We start from the raw sequence: 19,917 nt of genomic DNA on the forward strand, positions 1-19,917 counted from the left end.
CAAGTTTTTACTTTATTAGTTCTGATTATGGCTGACATTTGGAACCTCTGTGTGTATTTATGCTTTGTTTCAGGTGAATATTATTCATAGAATATTTATTATTTATAGCCACAGCATACTAACTTTTTGGTTGATAAGTCAGGTACCTGACTCCTCTCCAGTACAATTGTTAGGATAATGAATGGAAGACCACATTTAAATCCGTATTGGGCAGCTATGCGTGTGCATTCATTTTTCATAATATTGCCTCTAGAGGTCCCTACGACTAATTGGTCAGTTGGTGAGTGATGTTAAATATGTTTAATGTCTTCATCACAGCGACCTGTATTTCCTCTCCAATTTATACGCTAGAGTCTAGGAAAACTAGAAAAAAAGGCCTGTATATTACCTTAACCCTAAAGTGGATGTACTGGCAGACCCTTTAAAAAGGGTCTGGGTGGCTCTTTTTTAGTGGGAAATACAGGGTAACTGACCCAATAAGACCAATTAGGGAGGTTTTAGGTGAGGTTTTTTGCCTTTTACTGGATCAACTAGTAGCTAGACAGATTTTGTTTAACGCCGAAAAAAACTACTCAGTGTTTCTCTTTTTCCAGCGTAAATTACAGTTATTCTTTCTTGCAAATAAATTAGGTTATAATGATTTCTGATTACTCTATAAATACATATTCATTCTCAAAAATAGACCAGCGCCCATTAGTGGTGTGTACGAGTGCACCAGCCCCGGATGTTGCTTCAGATCAAATCCACAGTATTGCTTTATTGCTTCAAATGATCAAACAAGAGAGTGAACTTGTGGCCCGGGTGCTGCAGCCCTGAGCCCGTAGCAAGGGGAGTAATCAGCCATTCAAAATGTTTGGACGGCATAAACATTTCTGATCCCCACATAGGAATAAGACTAGCAATTTTTTTTTTTTTTGCATTACTGGTTAGAAAATGTATAAAGTTAAGTTACTAAAATTAATGAAAACACATTTATAATATCAAAGAATATTGAATTCCTTAGAGGGAAGTATACCCCCCATTTTGAAATAAGGGCTTCAGTTGTATAAAGACTATCTGAACTTCCAAAAGTAAATATATTTATATTTTTTTTTCTACACTGACATACCTGCACAGACAAGTCTGTCTGTGCTCTTTGGAACCAGTTCCCCTCCCCCTTTAGGCTGACAGTGTAATGCAAAGCTAATGTATCTAGTTCTTTATTGTTTTCATTAACCTTTTTTCTGCCAACGGTGGCATACGTGCTGGCAGAAAAAGCCATTTGGCAGATAAAGGATACTCTCTGCAGCAGCGGCATGTGCCAGGGGGGCTGTCATGTCGGTCCTGCGACGAGATCGTCGAAGGACCGACCTACAAGCAGCAGACGCAATTGCATCGCGTCTGCTGCTTATACTGCTTCCTCCTTACCCCCCAGCACTGCCTCCCACTTACTAGGGGACTTCCTGCTCCAAGGACTGCAGCACAGATGACCAGGCAAACTCAGGACAGGTAACAGTGATTTTTTTTTTTTGCGCTTATACACTTACATATATTTCCACACATTTATGCACACATACAACACACAATTTAGCAGTTTGTTTTTTTTCATTTTGCACACTTATATACACACTGTCACATAACTTTTACATGTGTACACACATGTATAAAAAACGCAAGCCAACATTTTTTTTTTTCACCACTTTAGTTTCTTTTCCCTAAAACTTTATTTTGACAGCGTGACTATTGGATCATTTATTCTGACCACTAATTACGCTGTTGTGTGAAATATTTTGTTGTTTCACTGATTTGCACAATCTTTGGGGTTTGCATTTTGTATCCCTGTATTAGTATTCCTGATTTGATTTTAGCATAGCTTTGCCATGTGGTACTTTGGTATAGAAAAATAACTTTACCTATTTTCAATTCATCAGAATGTGTACTTTCCAAAAATATATGGTTTTCTGGGTTTTTCTGTATAGTTAGGGGGGGTTACTGCACATAATACACTGACAGGGGGCTCTGTGTGCAAAAGCTGAGCTGGCCGGCGAGAAATCCATATGCGCTATTTTCATTTTGGGGTCAGTACATACCGCAGACTTTGGTATATCTATGCATATTGGGCATCAAACTGTTCAGTAGACGGCTGGCAGTGAAAGGGTTAAAGGTGACGTTTACCTTTATATCTATCAACAGTAAGATTCGTTTTTGAACATTTTGCATTTCACCAGTATCGTTTTTTTCAGGACAAACTAAGCTTTCAAAATATGGTAGAATTTTTATGTAATTGCAATTCTGTAACAAGACATAGGCTTCTAAATGTCTAAATTAAACAAAATATTTTCCAATAATATAAACACACAAACCAAAAACTATATATATATATATATATATATATATATATATATATATATATATATATATATATATATATATATATATATATATATATATATATATATATATATATATATATATATAGGTATTGGCGCTTTCAGAAGACATGGAATTTTCCAAATCAGCTGTATTTTCATATATATAGTTTTATGGAGATTTCTCACTTGGCCAAAAACTCCCAGCAGTACACTACCAAATTTCCAAAGCACTGCTCCAGAAAGCTGCATACTTTAGATTTCAAGGCCAAAAATTCCACTAACAGAAGGTTTAATCAAACAAAAATTATACGTTTTTGGAAAGAACAGATTCTGGGGAATCCAGAATAGGTAGAACTGTCTGTCTACTCCAAACTACCAAGTTGCAATGCTTCCCTAAAGTTATTGGTCCATTGAACAGTTTGATGCCCAATATGTATAGGTTTACCTAAGTATGTGGCATGTAGGGGCCCCAATGGGAACATATATTTTTCAGTTATTTTCTACACTCCTCAAGGCCAAAATATGGGATAATAATACTCAAAAGTTATAAATACAAAAGAAACATTAAAAGTGCAGACTAAACCCTCCAGTGGCCAAAGAGGGAAATACTACAAAATACATATAAGTCCGCAACATTCAAAAAAGTCTTTATTACAATCCCCATGTAACTAAAGACAAATACACATCTACAGTGTGTAAGTGTGTATATGTGTACATATGTGTGCAAAATGAAAAAAAGTGTAAATGTATGTAAGTGTGTGTAGTAGTGCAAATAAAGGCAACTTGCCTGTCCTGGAGGGTACTTATGCAGAGTTCTTCCTGCAGCAGTGAGTGGGTGGTGCTGTTGGGGGTGGGAGGAGGAGCAGCAAGACAAGCAGCAGACACGATCGCGTCTGCTGCTTGGAGGTCGGTCCTGCAACTATTGCGTCGCAGTACCGACATGACAGCCCCCCCCTGGTTCATTGCCCAGGGGGCTATCATCGCTGCAAACCTTTATTTGCCAAACAACGTATGGCATACGTGCTTGGTAGATAACTATTTCTGAAAGCACGTATGCCATATGGCCTGGCAGCATGAAGGTTAAGAAAGTTTTCAGTTGGTCCTAGTTTTATGTTTAGTTTTTATATTAATCCTATTCTGCCAGTGTCCAGCCTGCAAGATGTTCAATGACCCCAAAAAAAAAAAAGTGCTCTCTCGCTTTAGGCCTTTATATAAACTACTACGCAACTGAACACTATCTTCCTAAAACCCCCACCTTAGATTTAACCTTGTATTCTGACCAAGCCTCAATTTTCAGCATGTCCAAGAGCACTGCAGACTCCAGGGAAAAACCTAAGTACCATTTTTTATGAGCATTCTGAAAGGCTAACCTTCTGTTGTTTCACTAGCAATTCTGTAAATGCAGAAGGATCATTCTCCTGAAGTGCCCTTATAAGCCAGAGTGAGATATGAGAGAGTCTTTTGGTTGCTTTCTTTATGTGCTACCCTAAATATTTAATTTGAGAGCATCAGGCACCCCTGTGTTAAAGTTAAACTGTTGGCCAGTTTGATTGTAGATATGTTTATTCGTACAAACAGAGTATACAGACAGTCCTGACAGAGACGTCTCCAAAATGATACTCTGACTATTGTCACAAAACATGCTCATAATATAGTAGGCTCTAAAACACTTATTAGTAGTTAGCTCTGTTATCTCTAGGGCAGAACAGGCAGTGGGGCCCAGCTGGCCAACACAACAAGGCCCCTCAGTTATGCAAACATAATGGGTGGAGAAGCATTTGAGACCCCTGTCAGGTGGACTCATCAAACATAGCTTTTTAACGGAAAAAGAACTTAATCATATGAACAAGATGGTTTCTGTTTTCTTTTACACCTGCTATCTTAGTAGTCCCCTTTTCTAGATTTGCTCTTTTAGAGCCAGTTAGGGAAGAACAGTTTGCAGATGATGGGTAGCAACAAAAATACCCATACCCGGTTACTGAGCAAAGGGTGCAAAGTGAACATGGTTCCTGGTTACCAGGAGCTCAATGATGAAAATAGTCCTATACCTACAGAGTACAAGAGGTAAATAAACAGTTCTGCCTTTCAGTCACATACAATGCCCATAGTTTTAGGGGTTTTGAATGAACTTCAGTGGGTATAGGACTTGCATTAAATGAGGGGCCTTGATGTGCCACAGGAGTGTACGTATTTTGGCCAAAGTCTGGTACTAACCCCTTAATTGTTTTAAAATGTATTTAAAGGGATTCACAAAGGCTGTAGTTGAGCAATTTTGTGTGTTTATATAATGGCTGTATATCTTTGTAGCAGCTGATCAACTCCAGAGGGTAGGTTAGTCTGAGCTCTGAAAATATAGCAGCAGGTCAGCGCTACAGTGTGGCTTAGACTGAGCACCCACAATTTCTCAGTTTTGTAAACGTCCCACAGGTGTGAATTCAAATAGGGTCTCAAGCAGCACCACAACAGGGCCTCCATGAAGGTTGGACCACTTTGCTGGTCATTTAAGGCAGTTCCGGGAGTGTGGCAGCTGCAGTTGTTTGAGGATACTAGAATTACAATTTTCTTCTTAAAAATTTCTTTATCTCTCAATTTTTATTTGGCTATCACAGAACCTTTGAAAATCTGTTTGGGTATATTAAAAGTCTGCATAGATTTTAGCTCGAAGGTTGCAAGGAACAATCCTTTATTTGAGGTGTAGTAATAATAAAAAAAAAATATATACAAAGTATAAATTTTTATACTAGAATGTGAATCTTCAGGAAAAATATACATAAAAAATGTACATTTACATGGTGAACATCTGTTAGAGACAATAACTTTAAATTCAAGCCTTTCCAACAAAACGTAAATTATATTCCTGCAACAGTGCCACAGGATAAATAGAATTCCAAAAAACTTCAGAAAAATCTCAGTTTCCACCATTTAAGTACTGTTTTTTAACAGCCATTTTAAGTAATATAATGTTCATGCTCCTACATCGGACAGGGATGCTGTATATCTGTATGAATAAAGCTTGTTGTCTGATCCACCACTCAGTATTAGCTGGAGAAAGAATTAAAAAAAAAAAAAAGTGGTTAATTCATCAATTCAATCTATTAATACAACCAGAAAGATATAAAGGGTCATTAAAATGTGCAAATAGCCACAGACCTGCAGAATGTGTTCTTGTACCCCCCCCCCCCCCCCAGGGGTTATAAATGACCCCTACAGCCCCCAGTTCCATCTCCTGCCTCAAGTAACCTTGCCCTACAATGCAGAAGAAATCTATCTGGTCTCTGGCTACACTGTCTTCTCTGTGCAGCAGAAAGTATACATGGTACCTAAGAAATGTCACTTAGTAGCTATGTAATTGCTTTCAACTACTTCCTACCTCATAAAATATATCCTCAGCTATATATCATAAGTGTTGTAAATCCAGAACAACACTTGATAAATAGAAGTATAAAAAGCTTAAAAAAAAATCTTAATTTTGACCAGTGAGGATCTGTTTTTTTAACAGACCTTTCAAATAATAAAATGTTCATGTTCCTACATCTGACAGTTTGTTGTCTGATCCATCATTCAAAATTCGCTGGAGAAGTGGCAGATGCAAATGGGAAAGGTACATCTAGCACAGCTTTCCCATTGGCGTTAGAAATGGATAAGTAGAAAACAATGCCAGCAGAAGGATTACCCTGCTATCCTAATACAATAATAAAACTAAGGGAGATAAAGAACTTGAAAAGACTAATTAATAAAATCCAAGCATGAAAAGGCTTGGTTTTTGGGTGCAAAAGCATTTCGTATATAATACTTTACCCATAAATACTACTGTGCTATTCATTAGAAGTGAAAAAATTGAATATGATAGGATATTCAGGAATTCTTACCCCTGCATCTGTCCAATCAACACTGAGCACCTTATCGCTGTGAGCAGCGAGGTCATAAAGAGGCGCCTTACAGCTGTTAAGAAGAGAGAATAAAATGGATGCCACACCAGGGGTAAGTACAACACACAGGTAAGTACAACGCATAAGAGAAGCTTCTCTTTACAGAGACAATGGAGGGCATTTATTACAATTACAAAGCAGGCGCACAATGTCTTGAGTGTCCCTAAATACTATATTTTCAGATGAAAGGAAAACACACTAAAAGCTGTTGCACACTGGAGTCGACACTGTATCTTTAACCCACAGTGTCTATTCCAATTCCAATTTTTTTGCTGATCACCCAGCAAAGAGGTGATCAGTACAAGGGCTCCATAGCTCCATGCATCCTCTCATCACTGCAGACGTATGCAACCTAAAAAAGCAAAAGCTAGGGGCATGCAAGGCAACACCCATTGCCAGTAAGCTTTACCACCTATAAATTAACATAAATGTTTTTTGTTCATCACACTTTGTCACCCTTTGTAAATTAATCTGCACTTTACTTCATAATACTAGTACTGTGTGCAGCAAACCTTTCCTGCACAGAAACTGCAGATTATCCAAGGCAGCTGCTCTTTATATGTACACATGCAAATACACAGGGAACTTCATAATATTTATGTAAAATACAAGGAAGAGAAGGTGTACAGTTCCTCGCAATAAGTATATTGCAAGTTATAAAAGTACAATTAAACTTTAAAGTGTTAAAGGAGTAGTATACTCTTTTGACATGAATGCGATGAATAGAGCTTGTGCCAAATATACTTTTTGCCTATTGTTTTGTTATTTTTGGGCTAAACAGGGAAACGGAAGCTATTCCATGTGGGGTAGATATTTAGATTAACAATATACACCCCTCTCAACACTCACTGTATAACAAATATAATATTTCAGTCAAAGTGTATCGCCCACAATCCCAGCAATTTATTAGGATGCCACATACCTCCTGGTGTCCCACAGCTTCACAAGTTTGTCAAGAGATCCAGACACTAGCTGCTGCTCATGAGAGGGAGACCATTTCACAGATGTCACCCAACCTGTATGTGACGTCAGAGAGCAAAGAACTAGGGATCCATCTGCCAAAGAATAAAACATAGGAAAATTTTATAACTGTGAGAAGAACCAACAAATATTAGTCTATAAATAAATTATAGATTTATAATTTCCCTTTTATGCTTACAATGTTCAATGTCATGTAATTATTGCAGTCTGCCCTGAAGTGCCCCGTAACAGTTAACTTAAAGACGGAATGACAGCACAGAGTGACCCTGATCTCAGGCCCTATACTGCCTTGTTCATCACGACGGACACACAAAGGGCTTGTGCTCAACATACTTACTGCCTATTGTTTTAATCAAAATGTTATTTCTTGAGCTAAACAGAGCAAACCCAGAAAATGAAGTGACTCCATTTAGACATAACCCTCCCTTCACCCTTTGCTGTGACTGTTTAGTTTTAAGCTATATGCAGGGGGGTTGTGAGTGCACTGGGAATCTAATTATCTACTTTGCAACTGGTGTTGAACAAAGGGGTATACTATCTGTTTTTTCCCCACTTACTGGTGATTAAATCTGTTATGGTAATGACACATGGGGAAATATCCTACAACATATAGTAGCTTGGCAGGAGGGGAAAACACCCCAAAATCAGCCCTCTATTCTCCTGTACAGCAATTGCTTGTTGAATCTCCCAGTGTGCCACTGCCTTTGTTAGGGCCACATTTAAATGGTTTGTAAAATGATTTAAACAAAAAGGTGATATTTAGACAGCTGTGTTTTATTCCTTACACAACATACTACTTTTGATGTATATTTCATAAACATCCCTAAGCAGAAGAAAAACATACTTGGAAAGTGCACTTTCAGTATATCTTTCTGCTCTATCCTGCAAATATATTTTAAAGGTAGCAATTTTTAATAACCGTTATTTTCAGTTGAAAGCATTTCATATCCCATATATCCTTGGGTACAAACACAAAATCATACACTCAGATTTTACAGGTGAATAGCTCGACACCTGATATGCACACGAGGTGGCATGCATGAGATCCTTAAACTGTAAACAGTGCATACGAAATGTCATGGCTGACACAGGGCATGTTGTATCAAACCCAAGCTTAGAGCAGTGCTCCTGCTAACCTTTTGAACGTGGATCCCAAAGACGGATATGTCTATCGGTGCTCCCTGATGCAAGACGTTGGGAAAGCGGGGAGTAGGAGATACAGTTGAAAACCTTATTTCCTGCCTGGTGAATAACAGCACATTGTTAACAAATTTCATGGTCAGCACATCACAATGTACTCATGGAGACAGTGGCAAAATATTATGCACAGTGCTTGGTTACGCTGGTGGTACGATTATCATGCACTACATTCTGCATACAGAAACCTGAAGTTTAAGGTAACACCAAGAAATAAATATGTATCCAAGTAATTACAAACACTGGTGTGTTTGCTTTAGACATACTACTATACTATAGTTTATATAAATAAGCTGCTGTGTAGCCACAGAGGCAGCCATTCAATCTGTAAAAAGGAAAAAAGGCACAGGTTATAAAGCAGATAACAGATCTGCAAAACACCACTGTATCCCACAAAGCTTTTCTGCTATCTGCTACGTACCTGTGCCTTTTCTCCATTTTCCAGCTTGGATGGCTGCCCCTCTGGCTACACAGCAGTTTATTTATATTAACTATAGTAGTTTTTCTCAAGCAAACACACCAGTTTTACCAGTGCAGGGCAACAGCACATTAAATTTGAATTACTTTAATACATTTTCATTTTTTGAGGTTACTGTTCTTTTAAATGATATTTGGGATCTGGTGGCTAGGTAGGTGGTGAAAATTAAGCCAACACTGTTAAAATAGGTAAGTTCTTGAGTACAGGAAAACCTTTGCATTCTACAGCCATAATCTAGTCAAAGTAATTGCAGTTGGTTATAGGGTAATCTGAGTTGGAGACTTTCTTCTGCGTTGAAATGCATTACACGCATCAAGATAAAGTTATTTTATTTATATTCTTTATTAATATCAAGAATCTTACCAAAGTGCTTTTAACAGTTCCAGTTTCAACATCCCAGATTTTAATGTTGTGATCCCACGAGGCACTACAAATCTCATCTACATCAGACCACAGTACAGATGAGACAGCCTCACTATGTCCAGACAGAGTGACAATAGGAATCTAGGAGAGAAAGATAAAAAAATGTAGCAGAAAGCAGAAGTTGCACCAACATTCACTAACTCTGTATGTACAACAGTTTTCTCTGCCTATCAGGGTATATTTCTTGTTAAATTGACTGAGTGAAATTACAAGCAGCAAGTCTCAAGGGCTGAACTGGAAACTCCCATATTCAGTGATGAATCATGGAAGCCAAGACAATATTTGACACAGTTTAGAAGCAGTACCCTTTTGAATTGTTATTTAAAATATGAACATTAAAACATCTAACAGAATTTTACAGGTATAGGATAGATAACTCAGAATGCTCGGGACCTGAGATTTTTCAGATAAGGGATCTTTCCATAATATGGATCACCATATCTTACGTATCTCACGAAAAAACAAAAAAACAAACACAATAGGACTGTTTTGCCTCCAATGTGGATTCACACAGCTTCAATTACTTGTTTTCAGAGAGGGCCTGAAAACAAGCAATTGAAAGAACCTTCACAGTTGGTTTTGGCTGCTGTGGTCAGTGGCACTAACAAACAGATAGCATGTTCAGTTGCTGCATGTAAACAGAAAGAAAGGACTGCAATAAAGAAAAAAAAGTAAAAAAATTACAAACATTAAAAACTTGTTCGGAAAGGCCCATCTATACCAAACCAAAAACCAATTAAGGCAAAATACCCTTTAAAATAATCGTATGTATCCAACATACCCTTGTTAGCCCCATCTTCTCTGTTTTCTGCTTTTTTCTAGGACGGTCAGATGTCTCTTCATATTCATCTTCCTCTTCAGAGGGGACTGAAAAGAGACAACCCAGGTGTATAAAGGGAGGGCTGAAACACTGGCATACATCTGGCAAGTATTCATTGTAAAGTGCATTTTTGTGTTAGAAACTGTGAAAAGGTTGCTCTGACATTGTCCATGTACAAATAACATTTTGTAAAATGTTTTCTTTATTTTGGTAAAGTGTTTTTGTATCAGATTTGGGAAAAGATCCCTTTTTAAAGGCAAACGTGATGCAAATTGGGCAGAACTATTTGTATAATACGAACAAAATACTTACCTGCTGACCATATCTTCAGCATCTTATCCCAAGAGCCACTGCAAAACTAAAAACCAGAGAAACATGATTATTGCATATAAGAATAATATTTTCTTCAGATAGTGGGGAGGATGCTCCTGTCAAAAGCTTTGAGGAGTGTGGTGTGATACACACTGCCACCCAACAATAATAAGAAAGAGACATAAGATATACACATATATTGCCACAGAAATAAAAATAGGAAAATCAATCCACCCCAAGGCTCAGGAACTTGTATAGAAACCTATGGTGGGTAAGTTGCCGCAACTGACTTTTTTTTAATCGCCCCCTGTGTCTTCACCCTAATGCCGAGTTACTACCCTTTCTGCACAGTGAAGCAGAGCAGAAAAACATTACTATACTGGATATAACAAGCATACACATCCCTGCAAAATGGCAGCTTTTTGATTAATAAAAAAACTGATAACTCTTGTCAGAACTTATTTTACCTTTACTGCAAAACTGCCATACATGCCAAACATTGAAAACAAAACAGAAAAACCTGGTTGCATTAGTGTGCTCACACTTTAATAATCAAGGATGTGGCTGCATTCAGAATTAAATACACAATCACATCAAGTCTCATCTCAAATAGTAGTTAGTATCTACCTGACATCAAATAAAGTGGCTCTGATGGAGCTTGAATAAAGTTTGACTGCTCCTGTAGGATTATTCCTCTTGGTCTCATACTCCAAAAGTCATGGACCACAAAGAACTTGGAAGGGATCTCATTACTGAAAGGTAGCAATCGGGACAGGGGTACAAAAAGTATCCAAAATCATTAAATATTCCATGGAGAACAGTGAAGACATTGAAGACAAACTGGTCAGGGAGACCACCAAGAGGCATACAGCAACATTAAAGAAGCTGCAGGATTTTTTGGCAAGTACTTGTTGTTCCCTACTTGTGACAACAATCAGTTGTATTCTTCATATGTCTGGGTCGTGGGGCTAGGGTAACAAAATAAAAGTCTTTACTCACAAAGAAAAACATCCCAGCCCGGCTAAACTTAGCAAAAAGGTATAACCAGTCTCCCACAACCATGTGGAAAAATGTATTATGGCCTGATCAGACCAAGGTTGAAATTCCAAAAGGTATGTTTGGTGCAAAAATAACAGCACACACCACAAGAACACCATACCCCCAGTGAAGCATGGCGGGGCCAGCATCATGCTTTGGGGCTGCTTTTCATCAAGTGGAACTGGTGCTTTAGTCAATGTAAATGGAATCAAGAACAGCTCCAAGTATTCTGTAACAAAACTTTCAAGAATCTGCTAGGAAGGTGAAGAGGAACTTTACCTTTTAGCATGACAACTACCAAAAGCACACATCTAAATCAACAAATCAATGGCTTCACCAATGGAGGATCAATGTTCTTGAATGGCCCAGCCAGAGCCTAGACCTTGATCCAACTGAAAATTTGTGGGGTGACCTGAAGAGATCTGTGCACAGGAGATGCCCTTGCAAGTAGAGAGATCTAGAAAATTTATGCAAGGAAGAGTGGGCAAACTAACGCAACCGTGGTTTTGTATGATATCTTTTTTCCACTAAAATTTTATTGATTTGCTTTTATCATCTTTGAATAGATTGCATAAAGTTCTGTCAGGATTCATCTCAGTTTCTTTTTTTGCAAGGGTGTGTAGATTTTTTATATCCAGTATATATTGCTCACAGTTTAACAGAAACCATTTGAGGGTGTCTAGCCTTAGTAATATACAAACACTTTCACTTACTTTAGTTCTTGATGCATCAACAGCTATGGAGTCAACACTGCCAGCATGGCCACGACAGCAATGAAGGGCCTTTATTTTATTGCGCTCTGTGTTCCACTCCCACAGCTGAATGGTTTGGTCAATCGAAGCACTCAGAAGTAGGCAGGACAAACTGTCTGCAAGAAAATATTCGTCCAATTAGCTGTAGAAAGTGGAGGGAGCGTACTACATCCTTATCCCACCCCACCCCCACTGAAGAAATTCTGCAAGGGGTGGTTCACCTTTAAGTTAACTTTTATTATTTTACAGAAAGCCAATTCTAAGCACCTTTTCAATGGTCTTCATTATTTATTTATTTTTAATAGTTTTTACATTCTAACTCTTTCCAACTTTCAAATGGGGGTAACTGACCCCAGCAGCCAAAAAACTATTGCTCTGTTAGGCTGCAACTTTCTAGTTATTTTTACTTCTTATTACTTAATTTTTCCATTCAGGTCCTGTCCTATAAATATGTTAGTCTCTCTTTCAGACCACTCCCTGGTTACTACAGTAATTTAAACCCTAGCAACCAGCTAGCTGTTGAAATTACAAACTGGAGTGTGGCTGAACAAGTAAAATAATTTAAAAAAATACAATGAAAAATCAAGACCAACTGCCAATTGTATCTATATTCTCTATATCATAATGAAAGTTAACTTAACGGTATACAACCCCCTTAATTTTATATTATACCACTTATTTTTTTTATACAGGTTTGAAGGTATACGGGCATGATTTTGTAATTACAATTTCATCAAAGGAGAGATATTGTAGTTGTGTATTTAAGGTGGAAACTGGTCATTACATGCATGCATCTATACAGTTGGGTTGGAGCTTTTTGCAATTCTGGGCACAATGTGATAAGGATGAGTTTGATATTAGATCTCCCAGGTACTGGAGATCTTGTTAGGGCCAGTAAATCAAAGTGCTAGAGGGAGATTTGGTATATCCAACTGACAATATGGAATTTTGCCTCTGTTGATACCAATATCAGGGCTTGGAAGAGTGTGATGCAAGTAGTAAAACTGCAGATTTCCCGGGGGGGAACGGCGCAGATACACAGGGTTGGGGGAGTGGGGAGGAAAGAGGTTATGGTGCGGCTAGCAAATGCCGATTAAGGGATTGGTTGTTGTGCATATTATATCGGTGGTGGCGTGATTGAGATGCCACGTGGATGCGAGTTTATCCGGAATAGAACTAGCATCGCTATTATTTAGCAGCAAAAATTTGTGCCTTAAATTGTTAATACGAATCTGAGTTGGGTACACAGCCTGGGGGTGGGAGAAAGCCGTAGGGCAGCGAATTGGGGGATAGGGACCAGGCTGTGTAGGTAATTCTGGCAACTATATATTTTTACATAACTACTAGCTTTCCTAACCCATGATTGACCTCCAACCTGTAACTTACTGCTGACTGTGCTTTTTGACCTAAAAGAAGTGGTTTTCCCCTATACTGTGAGCAGCTATAAACTTATGAATTAAATACAGGCACCTTGAGTGGTGGAATGAATTTATTTAAAATTGTTGGAATTAATAGTAAATTGGCCTGAATATGAGATGAATTGTTGGGAACATTGGGGCAATTTCCTAATGAGAATAATATGAATATAAATTCCGCACTCATAATGAATTGTTTTTAATAAATCATTGATTTTTTCTTAGTAATTGTGGATCCTATTTTATGAAGGAGTGATTACCTCCTATTTTTAAACTGATTAAATTAAAAGTTATATTTTAATTGCTAAAGGCACCAAATTAAATTTTGTAGGTTTATTTGAATAGAGGTAGTAAATACCAGGTGTACAGCAGTAACGAAATTGAAGCCGGATCTTTTGTTTATTAATAATTGGTTTAAACCAAATTCGGTCCAGTGTGTGGGAGGGCAAATTGGGCACAGATCTGCTAGTCTGTGACCTCGCCAAACAAGGTGCTCTTTAGGTGTAGTGCCAGCTAAAAAGATTTAATAAAAGGCAATTGTGAAGCCAAAATATTACAATAAATCACAATTTAGGGGGTGCTGCTGTATTGTACCTTCTATATGCTATCTTAAACCACTGTTTAACCACATACTGCAACTGTTCAGAAAAAACATCAGAGTGCCACAGATTTATGGCAAACTTGTCTCTCTTGCTTGAATTCCAAACTAAATTATTAAGATATACACTTACCTTTTTTCACCCATGTCACATCCTTTACTGCTTCTGTGTGTCCTGTGATTGTCATAATGGTCTTCCCTTCCAAAGACCAAATTCTACAGGTTTTATCATAAGAACCTGTAAGAATCCTGAGAATACAAGATAACTAAAATTTGAATCTGAACAATACTGGGAACACAAATAACGTGCAGCTAGCAAAAACCTGATTAGTAAAATGATTGAAGCTACTACTTAGTAAGATTATTACTTAATACATTTTTGCAGACCTAGTCTTCAGTTTAATACACAACATTATTTAATCTGGCAAAACTTTAGTTCACTGGCATTACATGTAACCCACTAAGGGCACCCTAGAATTACCAACAGGTCAATCTTTTTGTTATTTATAGGGTTTCACTGCATCAATGAAGGCAACTGCAATATCTATCAGAGCTTATTAGAAAGGCATATTGATGTTTGCCACAAGATTCTTAGAACCGTGTCTAGACCTTTGTTAAAGCCTGCACAGGTTTTAGTGCTTTGCACTTGAGCTAGTTAAAGGAACAGTAACACCAAAAAAAATGTATATATTTTAAAGAAATTAAACTATAATGTACTGCTGCCCTGCACTGGTAAAAGTTGTGTGTTTGCTTCAGAAACATTACTAGAGTTTATATAAACCCTGCTGTGTAGCCATGGGGGCAGCCATTTAAAAGAAGAAAAGGCACAGGTTATATAGCAGCTAACAGATAAACCCTGTAGAATACAATGGTGTCTTATCTGTTATCTGCTATGTAACCTGTGCCTTTTCTCCTTTTTTCCAGCTTGAATGGCTGCCCCCAGGGCTACACAGCAGCGTATTTATATAAACTATAGTAGTGTTCCTGAAGCAAACACCCAAGTTTTACCATTGCAGGGCAACAGCACATTATATTTAAATTACTTTAGAACACTTTCATTTTTTGGAGTTACTGTTCCTTTAATGAGCCTTTGTGTGTATAATGAGTACAATATGCTAGCACTGGTCTGGTCTGGTGCATTTTATTTTACCTATGCACAGGTAAATTCCAGCCCAAAACATTCTGAGTCTCAGGCACCTGTCAGCTTATCTGAGCTAGTTTGGGATAATTTCTTGCTTGGGTACCTTCTGCATTATGTTTCACAGTCCGTTCTGACCTATACAGGCACAACATCCTTAACAGAGTAGTGCCAGATGTTAACAGCAAAACACACTTACCATTCTTCGGTGCCTGCAATAGAGCTCACCCAGTCGTCATGCATCATGCACTCTTCAGGCTGAGGGGCTGTGATCTTTTCAACATACTCTATTTCAACTACCACTTCCTATAAAGCAAGAATGGGACAAATCAGAAAGCATTTTGCAAATGAATGTGTTGTCATATAATCCGTAAAGCAATCCATCCCTGGTGCATGAAATAGTGTGTCTAGATGGCAGTCGATACCTTGACTGCAGTAAACTGTACCCATTTAGTGCACACATGGCCTTACATTCAAAGCGCCATTGAGGTAGGGACTGACGTGGATAATGAACAATGTTTGTAAAGTACTAAATAAGTAACAGATGCTAATAATAATGAAGAAATATGAATATGCCAGCATCAGCAGAGCCTTGCCATCAAATTGAATTGGGTCACTGGAATCCATCATAGTTTAAAAACAGGGATACTAACATGAGTTTATGTGGCTTCTCACACCAAATTTTGAAGATACTGATTCTCTTCCCAACAGGGGGACTACTTGAATGCTGAGGTGGCCTCCACCACTTAGCCCTTCTCTTTCTCTTACCATAATTATATTATATATAATATATTTGAAAGCAACTACTTTTAGAATGAATGCAATTGTAATGCTTAGCTTAACTACTGTACTGTGAGAGCAGATTATGTTATATTTATATTTTGTTTCAGGTTTCAAAACAAACCAACAATAAACAAAGGAAACCTGACCATTATCCCCTGGCAATGAAGGAACCTGTATCGATAAGCTTTTTGCATGTTAGCAACTCTGTCCCTGCACCGTACTACCAAGTTAAGATCAGTGCCCTATTGATAGAAAAAATAAAAGAACAGAGACGGCTTTAAGAGGAAAATGCCCTAAACAGCCAGTCCTGCTTGAACAATCTTAATTTGCAATAATATATCACCTACTGTTGAAATTCCTTCTGCCTCCATATGCTTGATAAGTGGCATCCGCAGGAACTGACTCTTGACAAGAAAGTCAAACTCCACAGGTTTGTGATCACCTGAATAATTGCAGAAAATATAATATAACAATAAAAACACAACATGTTTAGACCACAAAACAATATTTTGTTTGTTCAACTGACCACTTGTGCTAACTTTGCTGGACATCTTTTACACATAGGATATAGTATGTCTAAGATGTTCCTGTGCTGAAGCAAGCTCTGCTGATGAAAAAAAACATCTTTGTTTTTTTGTGCTCAGAAATGCAGTTTGAGGCACAGAGGCAGAAGGTGTCCAAATTCTATTTGCATTGATCAGGGGCATTCACCTTCTAGATATACCTGGCTCAAGTGCAAACTGTTGCAAACCAATTAAATATTTTAAAATGTTACTGTGCATTGTGATCAAACTGATGGAGTCCAAAATAGGTTGTGTAAAGGACACATTAAATTTAGGTCCATTGCACAGCTAGTGTTTTCATTTGTGCTTCTTGTGGAAAGCCATGTTTCTATAATGGGATCTTGCACATAGTGTGTGCCACTGATGCTTATCTACAAGCTTCAGCCTCAGGCAGCCTTTTTCCCATATCAAGTGGATAGGAAGCAGCTAAAAGTGAGAGAGGGTGTTCTAACCAATGCAGTTCCTCCTGACAGAACCACACAAACACAGGTGGTTTATTGTCCCCTATTGCACTTATAAAAATTACTTAGTTTTTACTTTTCTTTCTCCTTTAAAATATAATTTATATTTTAGATCTTGCAGAAAGTCTCTTACCATTCTTTGTTTCAAGCAGTTTGTTGATGAGATTACTAAGGTCTACAATTTCGGAGGTAGCTGGAATGGAGAATGGAACATCATCGACCTTGTACCTAAAATTAAACAGGGGACAAAATTATTAATAATGTCCAAGACGTATCTACTTATGTTTTATTATAAATATCTATATATGCTTTATTGTATATACTGCATGGCACACGTATGACAAAACTGACTTATTGCAATATAAATGCAGTTTTTATCGAGGAGTGTCTATATTATATAAGTCATAAAAAATTACCTATAAGGCAAATGGCAGAGGGTTGCTCACTTATATATACACCAGAAGAGAAACTTTGAGGCAAGTATTGGAAGCACAGAGACAGTTTAACTCCAAGCAGAGTCTTCTTCGGGCCAGCAGTCCACATAGGGCTACCAAATAGCCAATCGCAGTGCTTATTTGGCATACCCAAAGAATGTTTTTCATGCTTATCTGGCTAGCCAACATTTTTTACATCCGAGTGTGGCTCACGAGTAAAAAAAGGTTGGGGATTAGTGATGTAATGGCCGGCCCGATACCCCCAGGACCCGTGGGTCAAGTGGGTTCATGCCGACCTCGGCACATCACTTGCGGGTCACGGACAGGGAGAGCTGAACCCGAACTCTAACACATCGGGCCTTTGTCTTCCGAATTTATAGACAAACGCCCATCCCACCCCTTTTGTGTTCTCATTGTAGGGTGGGGTGGACGTGGGTCTATAAATACAGGGCAGAAGCTGGATCGGGTTCAAGTTGGGTTGCGTCGAGTTTAATTCTTTCATTTCTTTTACAGGTATTTCAGCAACTCATTTGCATACAACCAAAAACAGTAAAACTTATGTTTTAAAAAGGGACATTATAGTGTCAAAACACGTAAAATCCCTTAATTGCCCAATTCAAAATAGCTCTTATCGGTCATTCATGTGTGATTTGATTATTTTCGGAAACATGCAGACTTCCTCCTGAATCATCCCAACAAGCATTTTTAAGCATCTCTACTAGAAGGCAGTGGAGTTTAGACCCTGCCTTTTGGGCTAAAAAAGGGAATTTCGGGTGCTTTGGCCACAGTTTTTTTTTTTCTTTTGTGCCATTGCCCCTAAGAATCTCATGACAATCTGATTGTGAATCAGTTGGCATCACCAGTTACTATTCCACCATAGTTACAGCAATTCTTTTTCTGCCACATTTAAATTCTTCTTTTATCTAAAAACAAACTACTTTACTAAATCCAAACAGAACCAGTATGGGCTGTCATTGATCTAGTTCATTCTGCAGCTTAAAGGACAATGAAAAGTTAATATAAATTAAAAGTAAGTCTAAAGGCATTCTTTTTAAGTACTTACTGCATATCTCAATTCCCAGATCCCTGCTTGCTTCTCTGAGATATGGTGCTGGCAGCCTACAGCAGAGTGAAGACTCCAGTGACATCACTGAAATCTCTGTTCCCTTCCTGTAGGCTGCCAGCGGCAACCTTCCTATTCTCTGAGCATGTGTGTAACTTGATCCTGTCTCCTGTTCTGAGCTACACATGCCTACCAGCCAATCAGAAGCAGATCTAGCAGAGGGGAGGGGGGAGGAAATGAAACATGTGCAGTATGTGAAGTAAGTGTGACTGAGTAAATATTTGATTAGGTGAGCCAAAAGTGTGGCGTTTTACTAAACAACAGGAGGACTATTGGGCAGTATGCTTTTTAAATTTTGACTTGCATTCTACTTTAATGTTATGCAAAAGAATTCTGACAGAAGTTACTGACATGGTCTTCATTCACATTATATTTCACATACTTTATGATCCAGACCTATTAGGGGCAGAATGAATTAGGACATTTTCACTGTGACAGACAGCAAGGAAAGAACATATATAGCAGGACTGGAATAAAATACTCTTTTAATATAGTTAACTATGTAGACATGAGTGGACACTCAGCTGTTCTCAGTATCAGTACATTAGCTGAATTTCTGAAGGATTCCTGGATTCTCTAGAACGCTTGGGGCTTCCTTTGGTTCTCTTTACTAAAGTACATGTTTTGTATATATGAAAGCAAGGTAGGAGCGTATGTGCAGCCGTATAATTCCGAGGATTCGCTAAATGTAATTCTGCTTCATACTCACTTTTCTTCCTCGGTGAAGAAGCGCGCCTGAATCTGCGCCATGGCGAAATCACTCTCTTAACCAGCCGGAGCCGGGAACTCTAATTCTAGGGACGCACACTCCAGCTACACCGCTACGCAACAAGCGAGAAGCCAACCACGTGTCTACACGGAGCAGTCCTGCACTCCGAGCACATCGATCGATCCAGGTGGCCACTAGCTGCGTCTGGAATTAAAGCCGCACTGGCGTGAAGCGAGAACGCTCTTCCGGAAGGCAGTGCCTAGAGAATGAATATGGCAGGATGTGGAGACGTTTCATGTGATTTCGCTTTACGGCTTTGTAGGGACATAATGTCCAACAGTCACCCAAGGCCTATTTTCGCAATGCAAAACATTTTGCAAATAAAAGGACTGATGGTTCCAAGCCTTAAGCC

The 19,917-nt window shown here is 38.3% G+C and overlaps 1 protein-coding gene across 2 annotated transcripts; it reads right to left on the bottom strand.

Annotated features, from left to right (window-relative positions):
- Positions 1 to 5,017: 5,017 nt before the first annotated feature.
- On the bottom strand, positions 5,018 to 19,685 carry wdr12 (WD repeat domain 12). 2 transcript variants are annotated; one of them, NM_001030457.1, is given in 13 exon segments: positions 5,018 to 5,393; positions 6,221 to 6,293; positions 7,203 to 7,335; positions 8,398 to 8,503; positions 9,300 to 9,440; positions 10,141 to 10,226; positions 10,492 to 10,537; positions 12,243 to 12,397; positions 14,428 to 14,543; positions 15,632 to 15,738; positions 16,563 to 16,657; positions 17,373 to 17,467; positions 19,506 to 19,682. In NM_001030457.1, coding segments are annotated over 13 exon segments (1,272 nt in total). In that variant the 5' UTR covers positions 19,547 to 19,682; the 3' UTR covers positions 5,018 to 5,315.
- Between the last annotated feature and the right edge of the window lie 232 nt (positions 19,686 to 19,917).

Source organism: Xenopus tropicalis, chromosome 9 (genome assembly GCF_000004195.4).
Source record: "Xenopus tropicalis strain Nigerian chromosome 9, UCB_Xtro_10.0, whole genome shotgun sequence".
Lineage (NCBI taxonomy): Eukaryota > Metazoa > Chordata > Amphibia > Anura > Pipidae > Xenopus > Xenopus tropicalis.